An 18,104-nucleotide genomic window follows, 5' to 3' on the forward strand; every position below is an offset into this window, starting at 1 on the left:
GTGTGCAGACCAGGTCCCAAACTTTCTGATGTCAAGTTCATGGTCATATTTTTCACTCATGTGCATCTAAAGTCAAGAATTTCACCAACACTGAAGAATTTCAGGCTCCACCAAAGGCACATGGAAGACATAATTCTGGGAGGTTTACCTTTTCATTTCCCCTCAAGCCTCGCTGTATAAGAAGCCTCCTATTCAGGCTACTTATTGTACTGCTGTGGCTATAAAGCACAATAAAAATGTCAAAAATTATTTTCTTCTCCTGTAATGTGTACCTTTTTTGTCAGTGTGTGGAAGCAATGCTGGATTTTCCATACACTTTAAAAATTGTCACACCCTTGTTATTTTGTTTTCCAAATCTATTTACATTACATGGCTGTATGTTAAGCTTGGGTTGCTAACTCACACATTTATTCTAAACTTAATTGAATTTTTGTTACTTATAAAATTGATGTTTTGCATTTTGCACAATATTTCTCTGCTGTGAGCTTTCATAAGGTACAATTATATTTGAGTCAGAGCCTGGGGCAATTAATTATTAATGAATGGAATAAAGATATTAATGTTTATCTGTAGCAAATGAGAGGCTACATTTGCTTCCCTCAACTGTTACAGCAGAGCCTGAAATTTGCTGCCCTTTCCTTTCGTTAATCAGTAAATTCCAATCCCAGGACTACCATAGATTACATAATATTAAGAGACCTTCAAAATCAAGGTCTATGTGTGTATGTGTGGGTGTATGTATATGCCTACATATATATAGTTATGCATACAATAATATGCATACATATACACATATACATGCATATGTATACAAACACATATATAAAGTGTTTTGCACTGATTTTTTCATCAGCTCCACTACCCAGTAACCCTGTGAAGTAAGGAGATTCAGTATTAATCTTTTAATTTTTAAAGCTAAAGAAACAAAGGTCTAGAGATTTTAAGTGACTTACCCAAGATCCCAAGATTATAGAGATGGGAAGCAGCAAAGCCAGGACTCAAATTCATATCTCACTGATCTGTCCACAAAAACTGAGTGCTCAGGAGCTGACAATGATGGCCCCATGTATTTAAGGCTTACTGTTATACCAGGCACTTTGTGTGTATTATCTCATTTATTCCTCAAAACAGCCCAATGTGGTAGATACTAATCCACCCATTATAGTAAAAAACAAAACTATTACAGAGTCAAAAAAAAGAAAAGGAAAAAAAAAAAAAAAGAAATGAAAACAACAACTAAACAACTCAGACTGGGAAGTAACTTGCCCACACAACTTCTAAATGGCAGAGTGACATTAAAATGATATTTTAACCTATGTCTTCTGATTCCTATTTCAGTTCTCCTTCAAATCTTATCTTCCTAATGTTTTTACTCCTTGATAAGAATAAGAAAAAAGATTTAGTTAGTTAATGTCAAGTAAATATTTGCTTAAAATAGAGATATCTTGTTGTATAATTGTCTACTCCCCTTTACTTCACCTTTCTTAAACTCCAAACACCACCAGCTAAACAAAGATCATTGTATTGCCTGGGGGTAGGTGGGAAGGGATATAAGAATGGGATACATGAGAACCATAACTTGATATATCCTAAATGTCTGGTATTTGATATTTTAAAATTCCTGGTTTGTATGTTTCACAAACCATGTATTGCATTTTCCAATTATAATTCTGTATAGATTTAGATTAATAATTTTTAAGTACCAATCATGTACAATATTAAATGTTTTTATTTATACTATTCCATGTACTTGTCTCAATAATTCTATATGAAAGATGTTTTTATCCTGTTTTTGCAAAAGAAATTGTGGCTTTAAGCGTTTAAACACCTTTTGAAATTCCATAGCTGGTGAAAAGTATATTTCAGATTCAAATGCCAGCCTTCTGATTCATGGCTCAGTGACTCTTTATCCACTGTGTTCTCCACAGAGCCTAAGGTTAGCACAGTTTTGAATTTAGGATGACAGCTTCTGCTATCAAGCTTTGCTCATCTATTATGGTTTATACTGGACATTCCCTCTCTGAGTTCCTACAAATGTCTTTAAGTCTGTAGGTCAGCTGTATTACTTCTTTAACTCAGATGACCTCAGGGTCAAGTCTCCAGATTAGAAGACATATCTTTTATTTTTTCATCTATATTGTTATTTGGCAGGTTCTAGGGACATGGAAGAGGCTGGCTATTTTGGAAACTGATTAATCAATCGTGATTATGAGGAGGGCTTGGCTTTTCACTATGGTGGGACAAACGAAGGCTAAGAGATGCCAAATTCAATGGTAGGAAGACTGTAGGGTAGCCTGCTTAGTTTCATAGGGCAGTGAGAGATTAGCACAAAATCAGATTTTGGAAAGTCAAATATTTATGAAGTTGTGGGTTAAACAAGAGAACTGCTGGTGAATCAGAGAGAAAAGTACTGCTTCAACATCATCAAGCACTGTGAAAAGCAGCTGTAAAGTAACACTTCATTTCAAAATCCTGGACTATAACAACTGACGTAGTTCTACCACATTAGATGATCATTTTTCCTCCATCAGAGTCCTGTCATTATTGGAATAGTGGATGTGTCAGTTATTAAACTATCATATTTTTAGTTCCAAATTCTGTGATACTGTGGCTAGGTCTTTATCAAACACATTTCTTTTTGGTTTCTGTTAGGTTTTGCCAACAGAGGGTGCTAGAGGGAGATTAGAAGACCTGAGGTAGGAGAAAGGACTTGATTCTTTCAGTTTTTTCAAGTGTCTCCCCAGCAACAACTCTTGCTTCAGCAAGCAGCAGTTGGTCCACTTTCCATTTTCTTCCAACAGTATAAAACCAGCCTTCATTGTGCTGCATCAGAGATATAAGTACCAGCTGAGCAACATGCCCTCCTCAGAGGTCTGAGTTACAGCCCCTCCTCTGAGCTTCTAAGGTACCAGCATCAATGCAAAGCACTTTCTCTTGAGAGGTACAGATGCCAGATCATCAAGAACCCCTCCTCCAGGCTTCTAGTTTCTGATAACCCTGACATCTTTTCTTTGTCTCCCCAGTCATAATGGTGGTAGATACTTCCTACAGTTACTCTCTCTGGGTTATAGGCTTTCCTGTTTGCTTTTTAGTCCTCCAATGCCTGTTCAACCAATTCTCTACATTGTTATCTCATAAAAATAACTATTGGTTTTTGTGTTCTTGACAGGACCCTACTTGGTTCATTGGGTCTGCATTTTCTAGTTTGGGTTTCCACTAGAGCAGCCAGAATTGTCTTCCCTAAAGTGGGAAACAGGCTGAGGTTCTTGAGTTCCCTTACCTCCAGTTACCTTCATTTAAATTTTGGTCATTGTTTCTCCATAGGGATAAAGTATATCCAGGCTGACTCAAGGTTGCACCCTGCTGGTTTAAAGTAGATAGCGGGTAGCAAGTGAAAGTAATAGAAGATGCTCTTCTTGATAGCATTCAGTGGCAAAACAGTTTAGATAAAAGTCACTCTCTGAACCATTATAGACCCAACTTCTTTATGCCAATGGACCTTATCCAAGCTTTCCATCATTTGATTTTGTGACACTGTCACCCTGCACCTCTTTAAGAGTTCAAATATATTAAGGTCAATTTTCTTAAAAAAAATTAGGAAACTCCTGAAGGGAACTCTTTGGGCGTGGCACTCACATTCTGCCTTATAAGGAGCATACTCCTTTGGTTAATGAAAAACTACCTCAAGTGGTTACTGATTGAACTGAATCCAAAAAATATTATGGCAACACCTCCAAAATTACCACCTCCTTCTAAATTCACTTTTACAAGAGGAAAAAAATAGATCTCATTCCATTCATTATTTTTGTAACAAAAAACCTGAAGTGAAGAGGGTAGGATGCCAATCTAGTTAACATTTTATGGGAAGAATAGTGAGAAACAACCACCAGAAATTCCTATTTTATTATGAGAGAAGTTAGTGACTTGAAGAGAATTTTAAAATAGTTGACCATTTAAAGATTTGATTCATATCCATTTAATTCCTCTTCCTATAGAAATAATTCAGAGATTTAAGTGAAATATATTTTCACAAGTAATGTTTACGTCCTTCTCCTTCCCAAGGGGAAATTCAGCATAAAGTAATATTAGCTCATAAAGAAATGTCTTCAAAAATTCATTAAGATTCAAAGGTTCATTAAGAGAGTGTTTGAACTAGTGAATTGAAAACCATCACTTGATTATAAGTTTATGTGACATTTACCACATCCTCAATATTTTACAGTACCTGACAATAGCATGTTTATCTTTTTGTAACAAAACTTTAGTCTTACAACCCCCTTTGATCTCAACTTTTGTTAACTCTGTCATAGAGTATGGCTACTTATATTATACCTTTCCTGTTCTGCTTGGCAGGAAATTCTTTTTGTTTTAATGAGTTTTCTCTGTTGCTCTGTTTAGCAGAAATCAGAGAGTAGATCCAGAACTTTGTAGGTTTCCTACTACAGCAACTCATCTCCTGCTTTATTAAAGCCACACAGCAGTATCAGGGATAAAAATTCTTATTAAAGTTGGATAAAAACCTGAAAATCCCAATTGCAGAAGAAAATAAACTAGATATGGAGACCCTTGTGTTGATTTGGAAGTGGGATTCCTTTTAGAGACTTCCAGTAACACCTTCCTCACTCTTGAACATCTTCAATGTTTTTAATTTATGCAATGTTATTTCACACAAACATCTGATGTTTAATACTATTGGGTGGAGGCAGGGGACAGCTCTATTTCCTTGAGGGTAGATGGCAGAGCTGGTAAGTACATACCTAGGATCAAGAGTGTTACCAAAGATTTACGTGTATGCGTAAAAAGCATAGGCTTGAGGCACTTGAGCTTGAGGCATCTCATGTAAGCCTGAAAGACCCACCATGAGACCCCTGGCAAACTTAGACAATGCCAAGAGTGGGAAGAGAGGGTCATGGGCTTGGAGAGGAAAGATCCATCAAACTTACTCTTATCCTGGGCCTCCAAATATTTGGGGTAGGTCTGTCTGCCTCATTAATTATTTGTACGTTTCCTTAATAAATAAATGGCATATATGACACTATAATCCAGCATGTAGAAAATGTTGAGTAGTAAACCAGAATATGTTGTTCAAAAGCAAAATAAAAAGGTAAATACTGGGGCTTCCCTGGTGGCGCAGCAGTTGAGAGTCTGCCTGCCGATGCAGGGGACATGGGTTAGTGCCCTGGTCCGGGTAGATCCCACATGTCGCGGAGCGGCTGGGCCCATGAGCCATGGCCGCTGAGCCTGCGCGTCCTGAGGCTGTGCTCTGCAACGGGAGAGGCCACAACGGTGAGAGGCCCGTGTACCGCAAAAAAAAAAAAAAGATAAATACTTATAATTTTAATGGTAATCATTAGGGAGGCAAGGTGAAAAAAAACTTGGCCAGTTATTTTAACACGTAATGTTACCTCCAAAATTATATAAACTGAGATGGTAACAGACTGTTGTACTAATTAAAGCCTTTCTTTAACCTGAGAATCATTATGGAACTAAAATCCTCTATATTGATCTATTAATTGCTACTTGAAGCAGCAACAGCAGCTGGCTTAAGGAGAAAAGGAGAGGATTCTTGTTGGTATAAAACTTCACTGGAAACTCTTTTATGTAAAACCACAAAACCAAACACACACACATGCACACGCGCACGTGCACACGCACACACACATACACATACACACAGTGAGGTAGAATTGAAAGTGTTTTGGACCAAAAGCAGAAACTCTGGGAAAAACATCTTTCACAAAGTTGCATAAATTTGGATGATATATTTACTTTCTGTATTTCAGCTGCTGCAATGTGTTACTTGGTAACAGCAGAAAGAATGATGGCAATGGAAGGTCCTTAGAGGAGGTAATTGAGAGGATGTGACCAACAGTTGACCTGAGAGCTGGACCCTGGCAATCAAGGCTCCTCTTTGTCCTTGGAATATATATTTCACTCACCATTCCCATCACCATTCCCAAAGTGGGAGCCCTTTAAAGGATGCAGCTTTGAGAGAGTAAGGTTTTGTGATATCACCTGGGCTGAATATGTGACTGAACCCAGTTAAAGCCCCTATATAAACATCTAAGATTCTGGTGGGAAGGTATGGAGATCTACTCATTTTGCAGTCAACCGCCCAAGACAAGCCTCATTTGTAAATTTTCTTGCTGATTAAAATTGCCACCTCCTAATCTGTAGTGCTCAGCCTCTTTCTTTGGTCTCTGGAGCCAGTTTGTGAACCAACACAGGTTTAAAAGTAAATAATTAGGAACACAAGAGTCAAACTCTGACTCTGCTTCTGCTTCTGTCTATATTTGAACTTGGACACATCATTTAAGCCTTAAGCCTCCATCTTCTCACCTGAAAGTTAAGGGAGTTGCATTAGATCCAGTCTGAAATGTATTAATGTGCACTTGAAATGCACCATCAAATCCATGACACAAATGTAAGAAAGACTGAAGTTATTTAAATAAACAAATAAACCTATTCAATTTTTCAGAAATAGTTTTCAGAATGCCTGCTATTTGTTCATTGTAAATAAGTGTTCCACTTGTAAAATCTTGAGTTCAGAAGGCTGGATACTTGAGAGAGTGATTAGTTGTAATGAAAAGAAGAAAAGTGTAGTATGGGTATCACTAATTTCCAAACTGATGCCCAAATTATTGACCAAAACACCATAAAGTTAGTGTGTATCATTTCCTTGTGATTATTGATCTGTCAAAATTTAAATAACAAATAATGAATGGCAATTTATAGGAATAAAATACCTACTATCTCCTCTAAAAAATAAAATTCCTTATGTTGGTTACAAATTTCAGTATGGATGAGAAGAAATCCTATTTCAAAATGATGTCCTATTTCAAAAAGATGTCCACACCCTTCTCCCTAGAATTTGTGAATATCTTACCTTACATGGCAAAGGGAATTCTGCAGGTGTGATTAATTTATGGATTTTGAGATAGAGAGATTATCCTGGATTATACAGGGAACCCAACGTAATCACAAGGATCCTTAAAAGGAAAAAAGGAAATCAGGGAGTAAAAGGAGATATGATGATGGAAGCAGAGGTTGGAGTAAAGCTACTGCCGAAAGTGAGCCATGAGCAAAAGAATGAGGACAACTTCTAGAAGCTGGAAAAGACAAGGAACAAATTTTCCCCTTGAGGCTCCAGAAACAATGCAGCACTTCAGACTTATTTCAGAATTCTGACCTCCAGAACTGAAAGATTAAAAGTCTGTGTTGTTTTAAACAACCCAATCAAAAAATAGAAGATCTAAACAGACATTTCTCCAAAGAAGACATACAGATGGCCAAGAGGCATATGAAGAGATGCCCAACATCACTAATTATTAGAGGAATGCAAATCAAAACTATAATGAGGTATTACCACCCACTGGTCAGAATGTCCATCATCAAAAACTCTACAAACAATAAATGCTGGAGAGGGTGAGGAGAAAAGGGAACCCTCCTACACTGTTGATGGGAATGTAAATTGATACAGCCACTATGGAGAACATTATGGAGGTTCCTTAAAAAACTAGAATTACCCTCTGATCCAGCAATCCCACTACTGGGCATATACCCTGAGAAAAACATAATTCAAAAAGACATAATGCACCCCTATGTTCATTGCAGCACTATTTAAATAGCCAGGACATGGAAGCAACCTAAATGTCCATTGACAGATGAATGGATAAAGAAGATGTGGTACATATATATAATGGAATATTACTCAGCCATAAAAAGGAACGAAATTGTGTCATTTGTAGAGACATGGATGGACCTAGAGACTGTAATACAGAGTGGAGTAAGTCAGAAAGAGAAAAACAAATATCATATATGAACGCATATATGTGAAATCTAGAAAAATGGTACACATGAACCTATTTTCAGGGCAGGAATAGAGACCCAGACATAGAGAATGGATGTGTGGACACGGGGAGTGGAAGGGGAGTGGGATGAATTGGGAGATTGGGATTGACATAAATACAGTACCATGTGTAAAACAGATAGCTAGTGGCAACCTGCTGTATAGTGCAGGGAGCTCAGCTCTGTGCTCTGTGGCGACCTAGATCAGAGGGATGTGGGGGGTGGGAGGGAGGTCCAAGAAGGAGGGGATATATGTATATGTATAGCTGATTCACTTCATTGTACAGCAGCTAACAAGCATTGTAAAACAACTATGCCCCAGTAAAAAAAGGTTTATGTTGTTTTAAGCCAATAAATTTATAATAATTTATCACAGCAGCAACAGGAAACTAAGACACTGCTTGGTGATCTCAGTCTTCATGCTGAATAGTAGAATCATAGATCCCCTTTTGAGGTTCCTCCCTCCCACCTACTAACTCCTGTTAGGTGAAGAGTCCCTGCGGGGATAACCTATCTGTGCTCACAATCCGTGTCATCACCAGTCTTCACCTGCCTCTTTCTTCCACATAGCTCTCTGCTCTGCCAATGGTATGCCCTTTGTGTCACTTCCATCACACTCTGCAGTTTGGTGTATCACCATGTGTTTGCTTCTGCTACCACCTCCACATTAGTTTTGGATCTGCTGCAATTCCCCTTATCGTTGTAGCTGAAGTGTTGGCACACAAATTTTCCCACAATATGTTACAGTGTTTATCAATAGTCATCTGAAGAGACAGCAGAAAGGAAGAACATTCAGAGATTAATTTTTAACTGGTTACTACATATAATTTCTCTCAGATTACAGAATCACATGCCATGCCAATCTTACTGGTTTCCCTCAGGTTATGTTCCAGAGGCTTCTTCCCTATCTCATAGCCCACATCCCAGTGGCAGAATCCAGCCATCACCATTAAACATGCTCCTGAATGCACAGACTCCTTTGCCTCTCATCCTAACTCAAGTGGAAAGTAAGTATTCTTGCTCAGCTCCACTCTAAAGCTCATCTTTCAAGTTTTCATTTTTGTCCCAAGATTTGCTTCTCTCCAGGAATGACTGACTGGATAATTTTCACTAACTTCAAGGAAAATCTCCCCGCCTAATACTAGGGGAGCTTATCATATGTTCCCAACAGGATAGTTATATTTTAACATAATAGTCCAATACCTATAAAATATATAAAGATACAGGTACAACATTAGAGCTACTTCTTTGAATAACTTCCAAATTAAAAAACTCCCATAATTTTTAATATTTCTCAAAGTCTGAGTAATTTTACAGTAACATTTCACATAGAACAGCAACAGTGCATTAAAGTGAGCTTCTCTAAGGCTAGTCCAGCCACAGTTTAAAATATTTCTGATTATTTCTGATTATAGTCTCTGACTCTATTTGCAAAAGCTAATGATCCATTTTGATAGATAATTTTGAGATATAACTGACATAAAATAAACTTCCCATGTTTAAAGTGCACAATTAGACTTTTGACATATGTACATATCCATAAGCCAGCAACACAATTAAGATAATATCTATTACTCTTAAAAAGTTTCCTTTGCTCCTTTGTAACCTCTTTCTCCTAATGGATAGCAAATTCTCAAAAATTTTACCAATCAGATGAATCACTCCTTTTTCTATGGGGTTGAGAAAAAGAGAAGGTGGAGAAAGAATCAAAAGGATTTCAATATTGCTCTTTTCTAGGGAGTGGAACTGCAATTCCTTGCTTTCTATGGGAAAACTGGAATTGGCTCTCACACTTGGGCTCAGCCAAGACTTTCTATTGTATGTATAAGATACTTACACTGAATTTGTAGTAGAGAAATGTAGAGTAGGAAAGAGACAAAAGATGAAGACAGATATAGTGGAGAGAGATTCTTTGTAGTTATCAAGATATGGGCACAAGCTCATTAAAATATGAAAAAAATTAATAAGAATAAATATTTTCTAGCTTCATTGTCTTCTTTAAATTTCTTTTGCTAGTTTCATGAGCTAAAAAAATAAACACTTCAGTAAAGAGTGAGGACAGAAGGTTCCAACTTAATATATTCTTTTCCTGAGTTATTTTATGGACTAAGATGAAAAATTTCTTAGAAAACATGGGTTAAGCCTAGAAATAACTCAAGAAAATATTAGTTTTTTTCTTCTAGAAAATGTTAACATGGAAACTAAATTTTGAGGGACTGTTGAGTTCAGGGTTGTCTCCCAAGTGCCAAGAACAGAAATGGCACTTAGCAGGCACTCACATTCTTTCATTAGAAATGTCTTTGAGGGAATTCCCTGGCAGTCCAGTGGTTGGGACTCTGCACTTTCATTGCCCAGAGCCCAGGTTCAATCCCTGGTCAGGGAACTAGGAACTAGGATCCCACAAATCACGTGATGTGCCCACCCCCTAAAAAAAGAAAAGAAATGCCTTTGATTACTCTTAATTCCAGTGATCTTTTCTTTCTCCTAGTTCCACAGTAATTAAGTTCTAAACTGCATAATCTACCATTGCATTTCATCCTGCCTTTGATTAATTTCTAGTCATAGACTCTGCTCTACCTCCCTGAGATGATATATTTCATTTTATAGAGTGTGAAGGAAAATAGTGTGTCATGGCCTCTGAGTTTGGAATGCTTGGTTCTGATCTCTACATTACCAGTTAGTAGCTGTGAGACTGTGAACAAATAACTACTCTGGGCCTCTGTATTATCATCTGTAAATGTAAGTAATAATGATATTTCTCTCATATGGATGATTCAATAAGATTATTCATGGAAGGGCTTTGGCAATACCTGGCACATAGCAAACAATTGATACATGCATGTTATATTTTTACTTAAATACTGTCATATGAATTGATGTTTCCCTTTATTTTTGTCTGTTTTTTTTTAATAAATTTATTTATTTTATTTTTGGCTGCGTTGGGTCTTTGTTGCTGCCCAACAAGCTTTTCTCCAGTTGCAGCGAGTGCGGACTACTCTTCATTGGGGTGTACAGGCTCCTTATTGTGGTGGCTTCTCTTGTCGTGGAGCATGGGCTCCAGGCGTGCAGGCTTCAGTAGTTGTGGCACATGGGCTCAGTAGTTGTGGCTTGCGGGCTCTAGAGCTCAGGCTCAGTAGTTGTGGCACACAGGTTTAGTTGCTCCACGGCATGTGGTATCTTCCCGCACCAGGGCTCTGAACCTGTGTCCCCTGTATTGGCAGGTGAATTCTTAACCACTGCACCACCAGGAAAGCCCTGTTTGTTTTGTAATTGAAAAGACTTAGTGGCAGAGAACGGATTAAATATTCTTTGGGAGGGCTGAAGGTGAGTGTACAGGCTGAAAAGAAGAAAATTAATTATTATTTTATTGGCTTTGGCTTTTAAGGCAAAATGTAGAGGAAATATGGTCTATAATCTTCTTGAAAACAAGGATTATGGATTTTTAGTGATAAAACTCCAGCGTCTTGCCACAGTGCTTGACACATATCTGGCATTCAGTTAATATTTGCATAATTCATTAGTAAATAAATGAGTCCTGGTATAAAAATCCAGGCACTGTGCTTCTGCTTCCGAAGACAGCTCTCCTGCTGGCAAGCAAATTCCACTCCCAAGTGCAGAAGGTAGGTCACTGTCCATGGTTTCAAAAGCTCCCTAGGGCGGAATCTGTTCATCTTTAGCAAACTTTTTTCTTCTCTCTCCCTTCAAAAACCCCTTTTGGGCGGTGTACTTTCAAGACGCGGAGCCACCCTCTACCCCAGTATGTTTCCCCAAATGGCTAATTCTCACTATCTCAGATTCTTGTAATATTTTGAGGTCTCAGAGTCTTTCTTGCTAAGCCTCGAAGTTCTCTGCATAAGAAACCTGGACTTCCTTCATCTAGGCCTCGATTTTTAATGTGCTGACCACCTGGATTCCTTGGCCTTCATCTCAGAGAACAGATCGCTCAGTCACACCTCCGTCTTAAAAAGTAAGCAAGTCTGCCTGTGGTTCTTTTTTCGAATCCCTGAAGGCAGCAGAACTACGCAGCTGTGGCTCCCAAAACCTGCCCAGCCCAGGAAGCTCATGCCCTCCACCCCCAACCCCCCACCCAACAGCCACTCTGCAAAAAGACCCGCCAGACTCCTTCCTGAGCAGTCGGACAAGAAACTAACACAGTACTGTGAAGCAATTATACTCCAATAAAGATCTATTAAAAAAAAAAAAAAAAAATCCTGGGAATGCTGCAATTCTTTGGCTCCAACTCCGCACTCTCAGATGCCACACCGCCTGGAAGACTCACTAACTTTGCTGTACGGATAAACGGTACCCATTTCCCTTCTCCTTCTCCATTTATCCACCCTTTATGCGGTTATTAGACCGAGCCTCACACCGAAATGTTTTCTAAACACCAAAAGGTAAAGTGCAAAAATATCCCTGCGGGTTATGTGTGTTTGCGTCTGTTGTGTGTTCATCCGCGCTTGTGCGAAATCTCCAAACGTCATAGTTTGCAATCCGAACAACCGCGCCGAGAAATCCGAGATCTTTTCAGGGATTTCCCCCACCTTGCCCGCCTCTTCTTTAGCACTCCCAACGAGGTAAATCTGGGCTTTCTAAGACCAATACTGCAGCCATAGAGACAATACAAATCTGCGATTTTTTCTTTTCTTCTCTCGCTGCCAGCCTTCTCAGGCGAACGGTCCTCAGCGCAGGGTCTCCTTCCGATTCCCTTGCACCTACTTTACAAGGTGTTGAACGGAAGCAAGTCCTTTCCAGGTTGCGGTGACTCCTTCTGCGGAACAGCGAGAGGCTCCGGCGTCGGCCTCGGCCTCCTGCCGCCCCCACCTTCCCCTGGGGCCTTGAAGAGGCGAGCTCCGGGCGTGTGTGTGCGCGCGCGCTAGCGCGCGCGCGCTTTTACTGAGAGAAAATCTGTGGAAGCTGCTGAATGTTGTTGGCAGAGTGTTCTGGAGCCCAGCAAAAGCCTCCAAAGCACTTAAGCTTCCCGAAAGAAAAACGGAATAAATGAAAGAAAAGAAGGGAAGCCCGTTTCCCTAAAGCCCGGGTTTCCAATAGTCCTGGACCTTCCCGGAGCTAAGCAGAGGCGTAGTTGGCAGTGGCCACTGCCCGCAACTGGACTTGGAAAGACGGTTTTTCCCCAGTTTCAGGAGGAGGGAGGTGAGGGCCTTGCAGGACCTGGTCTAGGAACCTGCAAAGAGAACTCTGGGGTAAGTAGTGTTCTGGCACCGGAGCGGAAAGGGGGAAGGAGGAGGGGGCAGGAGAGGGACGAGAGAAAGAGAAGGGAATGAATTATGCAAAGAAAAAAATCCCCCAATATTCCACAGCAGAGGGAGAGCGCAGCACAGCACTCCCAAGATGAGTCAGCCCGGGTCTCCCGCGCCTAACCGGCTGGCGCAAAGTTCTTTTTAAGGAGAAGAAAAACTCCGCAAATCCTAGGTGGTGACAAAAGAAGCCCGGGCGGGGCGGAGTGAGGAGCTGGAGCTCGGCGCTGGGGCCGAGGCGGCTACCGCGGGGGCCCGAAGCTCCGACGCCCAGCTCTTTCCTTCTCCTTTTGGCCACGTTAAGCCTCACCTCCCCACCCTGCCTCCCCCCCGGGAACCTGGCGGCCGGGTTGACATTTGGACTCCCGGCGGCAGCAAGGACGCTCACCTGGCCGAGCCCAGCTCCCTCCTCCTCCACCCTCCCCCACCTGCCCTCCACCTCCCCTCAGAATCAGGAGGCGTCCGGATCCGTAGGCGAGGAAATAACGACCCCTGCAGTTGTATTGCGGAAAATCGCGGCGGCGGCGGCGGCGGCGGCGCTAGTCGCGGACGATGGAAGCGAGGCAACTGGAGGTTCCGGGGAGCCCAGGAAAATAGCAGAGGAACAGAAAGCGCGCACGCGACGCGGGGAGCCCGTAGGCTCTCGATGCTCCCGAGTACCTGGCTCCCCACGGTTCCCGTTCTGAGCCCTGGACGTGTCTCCCGAGCCGGGCTCCGAGGCGGCAGGCTGCGTGCGGACTTGGGCAGCCGGGAGGGTCGGCGGAGGCAGCTGGCGGCCAGCAGTTGCGGGCAATAATCCCTGCCTCTCTTTCTGTCTCTCTGTATGCTGTGTCTGCTCCTCCCCCCGGCCCCCGGAAGCAGGAGGAGAACGGCCCCGGAGCGGAGCAGCCACCCTCTGACCATGCCCTGGTGAGGCGGGCGGACTTCGAGGGCAACTCGTCGCGAACTGCCTGGGCTTAGCCAGCAAGCTGCGAGCTGCCAGGGGCCCGGAACTGCGCGGCAAGGCCCGGCGGGGGGCTATCGTCTATGACTTCTTGGGGCGCCAGGAGGATCGGGGTCTCGTTTTTGCAGGAAGAGCCCCGCGCTGGTGGCTTCAGGTGGCTGCCGCCGCCGCTGCTAGTGCTGTTTCCGCCGCTTGTGCAAGGAGTAGAGACCGGCGAGCAGGGAGACTTCCCGGGCAGCGAGGCATCGGACATGTGTCAGCACATCTGGGGCACACATCCGTCAAGCCCGAGGGGAGATTTGCTGGAACAATTCAAACCGCGATATTGATCTTGGGGGTCCCTGGCTGGCAGTCGGGTGGGAGTGCGAGTGTGCGCTCGCTAGAAAGTGTGTGCGTGTGTGCATGTGTGTGCGTGTGCGCGCGCGCGCGCCCTGTGGGGATTCCCCCCTTCCCCCCTGTTTTCCCGTCGAGTGATGCACTTGGAATGAGAATCAGAGGATGGAAATAGTCTGGGAGGTGCTTTTTCTTCTTCAAGCCAATTTCATCGTCTGCATATCAGGTATGGGACGCGCTGGAGTCACAGGCGGCTTCGGGTTATGTTGTGGTCTTTGGAATGTATGAGATTTTATTGTATGTAGACAATCAAGTAGCCTCTCGGGGTGGGACGGGAAGATGGGTGGTGGCAGAGACCCTTTCAGTTCTGCGGATTTGCTGCCTTCAGAATTGAACACCTTCTAAACCCAAGGGTGTGTGTGTGTGTGCGTGCGCGTGTGTGTGTGTGTGTGTGTGTTGGAGGTAGCATCTGCATGGAGTCCTGGAACATAGTAGGGGTGGAGGGATGAGAAAGAAGAGGCAGATGGGTGTTGATTTTCAACTGCTTTCCTGGTTGAGAACTCTGGCGAGGAAATCTGAGCCTTGGCAAACCCCACCACCATCCCTGGCTTTCAAAGTTCTCAAACTCTGGTGGTTCCTGGTTGAAAAAATGGACGCAGAGCCCTGCCCTGATATCTAGGCACTTTCAGGAGACTGCAGGATGATGCGGACACTGGAGAGTACCAGCAGAGATCAGAGGGATGGAGAGGTACTCCATGCCTTCCCCAAACACATTAGGACCACCCCAAATAAAAGCAAAGCCTATCCAAGACAACATAATATCATGGATACCACTTTAGATGATGAGCTTTCCTAATTCCCAGTGGCAAGGAAGTACTTACTGGCTCAGACTTACTGACCTCAGGCTACTTGTGCCAGTCTGGTTTTAGGAGCTAGTGGGAAGCAAGGGCATTGAGATGAATGAAGTAGAGCTTGTGCCTGCCTCTGAGTGTGTGTGTGTGTGTGTGTGTGTGTGTTGGGAAGGATTTTGATTTCCAAGCAAGGTTCTTGTTGGTGCAGGGAGTTGGGAGTGTGGAGTGGAGATATAAGAAAATGTCCCAGGATAAGCAGTATTCCCCAGTTCAGTTCAGTGCCTCCTCCCATTGACAGTGTCTACACTATTTCCCTCCACACTTGTCATTTAAGCAACCAGGGTAAGGCCCATTTGCAGTACTCCCCTCTGCCTGCATTCCCTCTGCAGAATTGGGGACTCAGCCAACTTCCCATGAAGTCAGCAGAAGAGGAGATCAGGAATCTTGCCCCTGTGAGCAGGCATATTTGAGCAGCATTGGGGTGGAGGGACACATTTTCTGCATCTCCCTTCAGCTCCACCAGCCAGACCAGATTCTGGATATTAAAAACACTTGTCTGCCCTTATCTGTTTGGGGCTGTTTGGGACTTGGCCCAAACTGTTTGGGACTTGGCCACCCTAGTAATAAATTTGCCTCTATAATACTTTAGAGATATGTTGTGTACCTAGAAGACAATAAAAAGTGCCCTGGGGTCACTCCAAATCCTCTACTCTTTACCCATCCTACATCTAGGAGGAAGGATTCCCAGATGACTTGTAAAGGTTTATATCAGTCATATGTCCAGGGATAGACTGGGTGGTATCTCACAAGGCCACATTTTACATCTTTCTCTTCTACGTGCCTCTTTCAAACTCTCTCTTTTCTCCATGTTATTTCACTGGTTATAAAATAATCTTTTCCTACCTCTTTCCAGCATCATAAATACTTTCAAATCAGACAAACCAGCTGAGTCCCTTTAAAATTTACAAAAGGTGAGCATTAACTAAAGCTCTGGACCTCCCCATCCTTTGTCCCCAACCCCACTCTTCATTTGGTCAGGCCAGCACAAAGGGGAACCAGCTGAAAATGGGCCTGTTCTTAGCCTCCAAAAAAGGCATTAGTGGGATACTCTTCACAGCTATACTTGATTTGGTGTATCAGCAACTAAATTGTATAAATAGAAGCATTAGGACAGGGTTATTTCCAACCCAGGAGAGTTGCTATGTGGCCTTTCACATGTATGTACTAAATAATCATCATTGCTATGTAATGAGAAGATAAAAGTATAAGGAAAATTGCTAGCTATTAGCTAAATATGGAAAACTAGGTTAGCGTTCCAAATAGTTAGGATTAGCATTAATTTACACTTTATGAAGACATTTAGGCAGAGATGCAACATTATGGACTGTATATTTACACATTCATAAACTTAACTTTAAAAGGCCATTCTTTCTCCAAAGCCAGGGTGGCTTCCTCCCTCTATAAGAAGAACTGCTCATTCAGTGATGTCCATGTATGTCACAATTCTGATTAGTAATATAGTTATGACTCACATTTGTCACAGTTTGGGGGACTTTGTTTTCCCATCTGGCAGCCTTAAGAGGTATAGGTATGCAATACACTAAGGTTAAATAATTGTGGCTCAGGGAGTGGTTAGTGGGCCTATCATTTCTGTTTGCATGATTTGCAGTTTTAATTTAATCATGAATGAGCTTTACCAAAAGGAATGTAAGCCTGTATGCATAGAAGCTGCTAAATCTTAAAAAGAAAAGCACCTCTCTACCATCTTGGGATCAATTGCCCTGCCTAGTAAATGGGTACTAATTGTTAGTGAGTTACCAGGCATCTATAATTGATGCATTTGTAGGGTTGATTTCATTACTGAGGAATACCAGACTAGAAAAGGCCAGCAAAAGTCTGCAGTGTAAACATTCTGCAGAAGGAAAATTTTGGAAGTAAACTTGGCCTGTAGAAGGTATATTGACTGAATATCAGTTGGCTTTCAGGAACACTCTGGAACTTTGTAACAGTGTTTTGTTAACCAAAGGTTCCTACCCTCATCCTACCCCACCCCCCAAATTAAAAGTACACCCAAAGGAGTTTTCTCCCTGGGTCTATGTGGCTATATTGCTTAATATACAGACACCTGGGCTTGTATGTTTGATGGCTCTGCATTAATCACTTGATTGTGATGAAGCTGAGGAAATGGGACTAGGGGTCTGCTAGCTAGCTTAGCCAGGCTTGGCTAGCTGCTGGGGAAGTAGCATGTGTGCCTTCCATTTGAGAGAATTTGGCTACTTAAGGACAGCACAGCTAGTCTGAAGAGGGAATGCCATGATCTGGGAGTTCTTGGGGCTCTACGTTCGACTCATATTTAATTTTACTGAAAATGTAAGGCAGCCAAGATCTGTGGAGATGACAGGCAGGGAGGGAGGGAAAGACAGGGAGGGAGGGAGGGAGAGAGAGGGAGAGAGAGAGAGAGAGAGAGAGAGAGAGAAAACCAGGATGATATTTCCCTGTGCTAGCAAGAGCACATTCCCTTCTTACAAAAGCAGCACATGTCAGCGAGAATGAATACTTAGCAGCACCAGGAGAGAATTTCTTGGTCCAAAGAGAGCTGTCTGATTTAATTTACACTGCACATCCTACTTCCCTATACTTTATTTCCCTTTACTTCCTTGTTAGTTTATTCATAATAATAACAACAATAGTAATTAGAATTATGTGGTACTTTCACATGTATTATACAATATTGCACACATTTAAACTCATCTAGTCTCAGAATTTGTAGGGTGATTTTATAAATGAGGCAACCAAAGGCCACAGAGGTTCAGCTTGGAGGATTCACACCCAGTTCTGAGTCAAAATTCAGTGTATCATTTATGCTTTGTTACA

General features: G+C 42.1%; 1 protein-coding gene across 1 annotated transcript in view; it reads left to right on the plus strand.

The window, feature by feature from the left end:
* The first annotated feature begins 14,544 nt into the window (after positions 1–14,544).
* Positions 14,545–18,104, plus strand: part of CA10 (carbonic anhydrase 10) — a 615,882-nt gene continuing 612,322 nt past the window's right edge. Inside the window, exon 1 of the mRNA XM_065897262.1 lies at positions 14,545–14,605. Coding sequence (XP_065753334.1) covers positions 14,545–14,605 — 61 coding nt within the window. The remainder of the gene's footprint in view (positions 14,606–18,104) is intronic.

Source organism: Phocoena phocoena, chromosome 19, assembly GCF_963924675.1.
Source record: "Phocoena phocoena chromosome 19, mPhoPho1.1, whole genome shotgun sequence".
In the NCBI taxonomy this organism is placed as follows: Eukaryota; Metazoa; Chordata; class Mammalia; order Artiodactyla; family Phocoenidae; genus Phocoena; species Phocoena phocoena.